Genomic DNA, 6,992 nt, shown 5'->3' on the forward strand with positions numbered 1-6,992 from the left:
TTTATATTTTTTTAGCTCGTGTATAATAAATCTTCCCAAAATTCATTACAAATTTAACTCTGTATGTTCTGATAGCATCAATTAATTCAGCAAGTCCCCACTATAACATATTTCAAGTTCTTGTCAAGCTTTTTGCAACTCTTTATTACTAAAAAGCAAATAAGTTTAAACAATCAGACCATATAACCTCATATAGATTCAAAAAGAGTCACACATGAATATTTGAATTATTTTTGCAGAACTGACAAATTATTTTACAATCAGTTTACATATTTCCTTTTATGTTCTCACAAGTGCCTAAACGATTGGAAAATAGCAGTTTTTGTGAAGAACTCCTTAGAAATGGCCTTGTACATGGCTTCAGTGAGATGTAATCCATACCAATTGATGTACCGAGAAGGGTCTTTGCAGGAATCTGAAAAAAATGAACCACAATGTGCTAAGATGTTGAAATTATATTCACCAGGCCACGCTCCACAACAGGCTTTGAACATGTGATTGATACCATAGAGTCCTCCATTCTTCAGAACGTAGCTGTAGGCATTGTTGTAATCTGCATAATCAATAACAATACCTGGGAACTGTCTTAGTAAGCCTCTTAAATTTTGTTGGAAGATTGTGTTATGAATGTTGCTCAAATCGTTTACACTTCCGACGCATCCGATTTTATCTCTGTTAGTAGTTTTATACATTTTCATGGAAAAAGCGAGGCACCCTATTGGTGGCATGCCTTGAGCAATAACATAGTTAGCCCCCATGTTTAACAATGCCTGTATTCAACAAAAAACAAAACATGTGCTTATTTTTTTTGTTAAATGCTATTTCCTGATTTTTAATTTTCAGAGCAAACAAAGCATGAAAAGATAAAACCGCCCCCATGCATACATGATAACAACAAAAGAAAAAAACAATGTGATAGATAATTTCGCCTTTTCATGCCTTTTTAACTCTGAAAATAAAAAGTTTCCTCTGTAAATAACATTTGCCTTTTTTATTGTAAAATTTTATTATGTGTCAAAGATGTTTTGCTACACATAACTTGCATGTTCTCAAAAATATAAAATTTATTGAAACCTTACATGTATACATGATAATTATAAATATGAAAATTTTCTATTTGTTTTCAATTTTTTTCCACTTTATGTAATTGACTTATATTACAACGTAGGTACAATCTTATGGTGGTAAACTTTTGTCAGATGCGTGGAGTTGCTCTTGTTTTATACCATGCAGTAAGTTAAACTTTTGTTTTACATTAGTTAGACATATGTAATCATTTTTATGTTTTTGTGATTCTGTCATAAATGACTATAAAAATACCACCATCTATCTTAATGTGATAGACAAAAAAGACTTTTAGAGTCAGAATGGAAAAAACATTTATGGCTTTTATGAATACAAACATGGAGAAAAGGAAAACAATATCAATGCCAATGATGGAATGATATTATATGAACTGTTGAAATCATTTTTTTGCTATTAGGACCGGGAATACAATTATTATGATGATGTTATTTCTGTTCGGATGGGAAAAACTATAAGATAACAAAAATAGAATAATATAATTGCCTGTTATCATATATATATATATATCCACTTTTCTGTTTATGCATGTTAAATTTGTTATTTCTTGTCACATATTAGTGATATCAATATCAGATGGTACATCATATCCGTTGTCTACACATTTGTAATAATTATAAGTTATTTTTGCGTTGTGTAAAAAATTATTAGGTGGCCTTTAATAAACGTGAATAATTTCGTAATATTATGCTATTATCTTAAATATTGGTTTAACTAGTTTTCAGTCGGAGAGAATCACAGTGTAGTAGAGATTCGGATACCAGAATTGAGAAAATAATAATTGAAGATCCTTTTCAGATTCAGAAAAATGTTTGTTTTTCCTTAAAACCGGGTCAGCTCCTGAAGTTGAGAAAAGAATTTGCTACTTCATCAAGGATTTTGGAAACTGTTGCAAGAAAAGAGATATACAAATATAGGTCAGGTAAGATTTAAATCTAATTTGTAATAAAGTTGGTGTTATACCCAAAATTTGGCATTGGATTGACTCGGGTCAAATGCGGATTAAGTACAATCAAAACCGGTATTGCATCGTGGATAGTTAGGACGCGTCCAGGCACGTAGGACGCGCCTACCTTTGAGGAGATGTTTAATGGTCTAGTGATGGTGAAGCTTGAAAGTGCATGATTAGGGAAGGACACGCCCAATCGTGGTGGATGCGTCAGTCTTGGTGAAAGTACTTGATAATTGTGGTTTTGTGGCAATAGAAGTTGAAGGACGCGCCCTGAGTATTGGAATGTTGTGTGTAACGGTTTCTAAAGAGACAATACAGGTTTCATAGAGGTAGGGGCGCGCCCAGTGTCTTAGGACGCATCCTGTGCTTGGTCTATGTATCCTTAATGGTGACTTCAGGACAAAACTTGCATGGAGAGGATCAATGGAGATTGTTTTTACTAACGTATTTGTTAAAGGTATTCTTTGAAGAATTCCCTCCTTGAGACGGTCAAGGAGGGGGATGTCCGTGAAAAGCTTGAAGGCCTCCAGGGGTATGCCTGATGATTGAAGGCCTCCTCCTGTATTCAACGGGTGTCCTCGTTGGGGATGCGGGGTTAACGTTGGTGTGTGCTTTGGGAACTCTGTTCTTGTATTCAACGGGTGTCCTCGTTGGAGAACTTTGGAGTCATCCTGCACTTTGCACCCAAGAGCTTGGGATCACCTGTCCTGTTATCTAGTGGGTTATCCCCATTCGGGGGACAAGGATGCGTCCGACATTTAGGGTGAATCGTGGCTATACCTGCGTCCGTAAATCAAGGGAGATAGCTGTAGCGGAGTCTTATCCTTGCGCAGGGAGATGCATTATCCGTGAAGTCCTGCGATTATGGACGAGCCTTGGGCCTTCGCGGTTGGGCCTCATAGTTGGACATTCCTAAAGCTAGCGGAAGAAGGACTTTGGATGGGCTTCTACCGGGCTTAGGAATAAGAAGTCTAAGCCCATTAGATTTCTTGTTCCACAAGAACTACGTCAGGCTTGATCCCTATATAAAGGGTACGTAGGCACATTGAGAGGGTAAGAAGTTGAGAGCTGATGAGAGAGCCACCACTTACTCTGATCAATCTCAGCCTAAAACAACCACAAACCACCACACATCGCTCGACTTTCCGGCGAAGAACCACCGTCATAGATCTTAATTCCGGCAAAAAACCTCAATCTTTGTTGTTACCAGATTTCTCCGTCAACAAATCGGTGCTAGAAGGAGGGGCTGCTGATTAAGATCGTAATCTTAGGAGGAAAAGATGTCTTACAATCGTGATGGAAGTTCTTATGATGGAAGTGATAGCAGATCTGAAGAAGAAGGCGGGGGAGGCTACACTCGCCATGAACCCTACGTTCCCAGAAACATGGCAGATCCACCGAGAGCTCCGGATGTGGGGGGGATACCTCCGGTCCTCATCAGCAACGCTGATATCCTGGAGCAGCTATACTATATGGAGGATACTCTTAATAGTTTTCACTCAAGACTGAATACGATGGAACGTCGGAGAACGAGGAGAGGTCGTCGTTTTCCCCGTCACGCCCATGCCGTGGGGAAGGCGCCAGTAGTTGAAGGAGATACCCAGGGCAGCAGAGAAAACCCGCGAATCACTCCGCGGTGCTTGGAATATTCTGATGATGTAGAACCTATTGTGGAGCTTGTCGATGAGGATACCGATGGTAGGGAAAGGCCTCACCTTGGTAACCAGGTGGTGCCACACCCACATAGGTCTGGGCGTATGATGGACGAGCGTCGTCGTGCGGAGAATACTTAGAATCAAGATGAAGAAGGAAGATATTTTTTAACCTTGAAAAGAAGGCTTGGCATAAGGTTGGAGGATGACGATTTGAGGATGCTGCTGGTAGAATGACAAAAGGAAAGAAACGCTGGATAAGCGAGGCCCCGTGATACAACACGTGTGCCCCTTACATTCCAAAGGGATGACAGGGTGCGGCACCGCGAGCACGAGCGTGCCCCTCCACGAGGAAGGCCCGGGAATTACTACCGGGGATATCAGAGGAATGAACGAGGAAGGATGGGATACCAATATAGAAGAACACCCTACAATGGTAGGAGAGATGACACACCCTCCACTGAAGAAGCTCCTGTCATTATTCTTGTAGCTTCCCACAGTGCTACGAGTAATGGGTCCAGGGCGCGTCCTCATGAGCAGAACGGCGGTCGAATTCAAGTAAGAGTGCAAAATAATGATGAAATTCCGTGACGCGGTCAAGAGAAACCTCGCGTGTGGGAAAACGTTCAAAACCAAGATGATAACATACCACAGCCGCAGCCTCAGGACGAGGGGCGGCGAGATCCATCGCTACAATCGGGGGGTAATCAAGGGGAACCACAACAAGTCACGGAGCAACCCCAACAGCCTAACTCCATTCCTGGAGTAGGGATGTTTAATGTGAACGATCTCAAAAGGTTACTCAACCATCTTGAAGGAGGAAGAGTAACGGCAACTACGCAAGCTCCTTCTCCTTTTGCTGCTGTTGTGAGGGAGGCGCAATTGCCGGTAGGATACAGGAACACAACCAATGACTTGCGTTTTCATGGGAACTCTGGCCCTGTGGAATTTCTGGGGCATTTTAACATTGAAATGGATGTATATCAAGTACCTGATTTGGCTCGATGTCGTCTCCTTGCGGCCACTTTTAGAGAAGACGCTTAGCAGTGGTTCCAGAAACTTGGTCCAGGTGTGATCACATCCGGGGAACAGATGAAAACTTTGTTTTTAACTCAATTCCAAGCTGCAGTGAAGTACACACCACCAGTTACCACACTGGCTAATGTGAAACAGAAGGAAGGAGAATGTTTGACCTCATACTTCAAAAGGTTCAATGCAGAATCCACTTTGGAAAGGGGCGCAACTGATGAAACGCTGAAAATACTTCTTATAGCTGGACTACGTATGGGAACAGATTTCTGGAAGCACCTGCAAGGGAAGGACCCTGTGTCGTTAGCTGATGTGCTTGCGCAGGCGGAATCATTCAAAGTGATTGAGCAGTCGCTTGCAGAGACAAAAAAGAATGACAACACCCATAACTCCAAGGGGCGAGCCAAGAGAAGAGATAGATCCTTGAGCCCAGATTACTGGGCCGGGAGCCCTAATAGGGTGAACATCGTGAATACGCAGAGAGAATGGAGCCCGCCATCGAACTATGAGAGAAGGGTCAACAATTATACCCCACTGGCTGCATCCATTGATCACATCTTCAAGGTAAATAAGGATAGAGGAATCTTCAAGAAACCAGACCGTCTAACTTCATGGCAGAGTAGAGACAAGAAGAAGTATTATGATTATCTTGAGTCTACCGGCCATGACACCCACGAGTGTCGTCACCTAAAAGATGAAATTAAGGAATTGATCAAGGCTGGGTACCTGGGAGAATGGATTGACAAGGTGAAATGACGCAGGGGAAGCGATGACAAGGGTAAGGATGAAAGACAGCCCCCGTGGGTGGAAGATGTTGAAAAAACAGCGGAAGTTAAGTTTCAGAGGGCTGGCAGTATCAGGGCAATTTTTGGAGGACACCCTTTTGTTGGTGATAGCAATCGAGTATTGGAAAGAAACGCAAGAGAGGCACGAGATTCGCCGCTCACCAACATTCACAGCTTGGAAGATAGACCTCCAAAGATCTTTAAGGGAGAGTCCGCTAACACTAAATTCAAGGAAAAAGAATCAAGGTGGGTGCACCATCCCCACAACGATGCGCTGGTGATTACCATGCTTATTGGGGCAATGAACGTACATCGAGTTTTCTTGGACAATGGGAGCTCTGCAAACATCCTGTATTACAGCACATACAAGAAACTGGGTTTCCCGGATAGTGATATGTATTTTGAGGATGCACACGTCTATGGCTTCACGGGAGAAACGGTAAGAGTTATGGGTTCGGTTAGACTCCCTGTCACACTTGGGGAAGGAACTCTTTCGGTTACCCAAATGATAGACTTCAAGGTGCTGGACCAGGAATCCGTGCACAATGTGTTGGTGGGCAGACCTTGGCTGAGAGCATTCAGGGTGATAACCTCGATACATCACTTGATGATCAAATTTCCAACACCCAACGGAGTAGGCAGCTATGTGGGTTTTTGGAGAGAGAGAAAAGAGGAAAGTGATAATGATGTGATGTGACCGAGGTATTTATAGAGAAGTGGGTGGATGACGTGTGCGCCAGCTGCCACGCAACGGTTAGTTGTGAATAGAAGCCTTGGGCGCGTCTAGATCTTAGGACGCATCGTAACGTACTGCAATGGGGTAATCCAAATTTTGCCTATGGTTGTGAGTAAAATTCCAATTTTGTTTTCAACTGCAAATGAAATTTGGGGGGTAGTTGTTATACCCAAAATTTGGCATTGGTTTGACTCGGGTCAAATGCGGATTAAGTACAGTCAAAACTGGTATTGCATCGTGGATGGTTAGGACGCGTCCAGGCACGTAGGACGCGCCTACTTTTGAGGTGATGTTTAATGGTCTAGTGATGGTGAAGCTTGGAAGTGCATGATTAGGGAATGATGCACCCAATCGTGGTGGATGCGTCAGTCTAGGTGAAAGTACTTGATAATTGTGGTTTTGTGGCAATAGAAGTTGGAGGACGCGCCTATCTCTCTGAGGACGCGCCCTGAGTATTGGAATGTTGTGTGTAACGGTTTTCCAAAGAGACAATACAGGTTTCATAGAGGTAGGAGCGTGCCCAGTGTCTTAGGATGCGTCCTGTGCTTAGTCTATGTATCCTTAATGGTGACTTCAGGACAAAACTTGCATGGAGAGGAGCAATGGAGATTGTTTTTACTAACGTATTTGTTGCAGGTATTCTTTGAAGAATTCCCTCCTTGAGACGATCAAGGAGGGGGATGTCCGTGAAAAGCTTGAAGGCCTTCAGAGGTATGCCTGATGATTGATGGCCTCCTCCTATATTCAACGGGTGT

General features: G+C 42.6%; 1 protein-coding gene across 1 annotated transcript; it reads right to left on the reverse strand.

The window, feature by feature from the left end:
* Positions 1-287: 287 nt before the first annotated feature.
* Positions 288-758, reverse strand: LOC141718239 (GDSL esterase/lipase At3g48460-like). Its single transcript, XM_074520620.1, has one exon. It carries the CDS (start codon positions 756-758, stop codon positions 288-290), a length of 471 nt encoding a protein of 156 aa, XP_074376721.1.
* Between the last annotated feature and the right edge of the window lie 6,234 nt (positions 759-6,992).

Source organism: Apium graveolens, chromosome 4, assembly GCF_009905375.1.
Source record: "Apium graveolens cultivar Ventura chromosome 4, ASM990537v1, whole genome shotgun sequence".
Lineage (NCBI taxonomy): Eukaryota > Viridiplantae > Streptophyta > Magnoliopsida > Apiales > Apiaceae > Apium > Apium graveolens.

Excerpts from the sequence above, each read along its gene's own strand:
- LOC141718239 (XM_074520620.1), bottom strand. The coding sequence starts at position 758 with ATGGGGGCTAACTATGTTATTGCTCAAGGCATGCCACCAATAGGGTGC.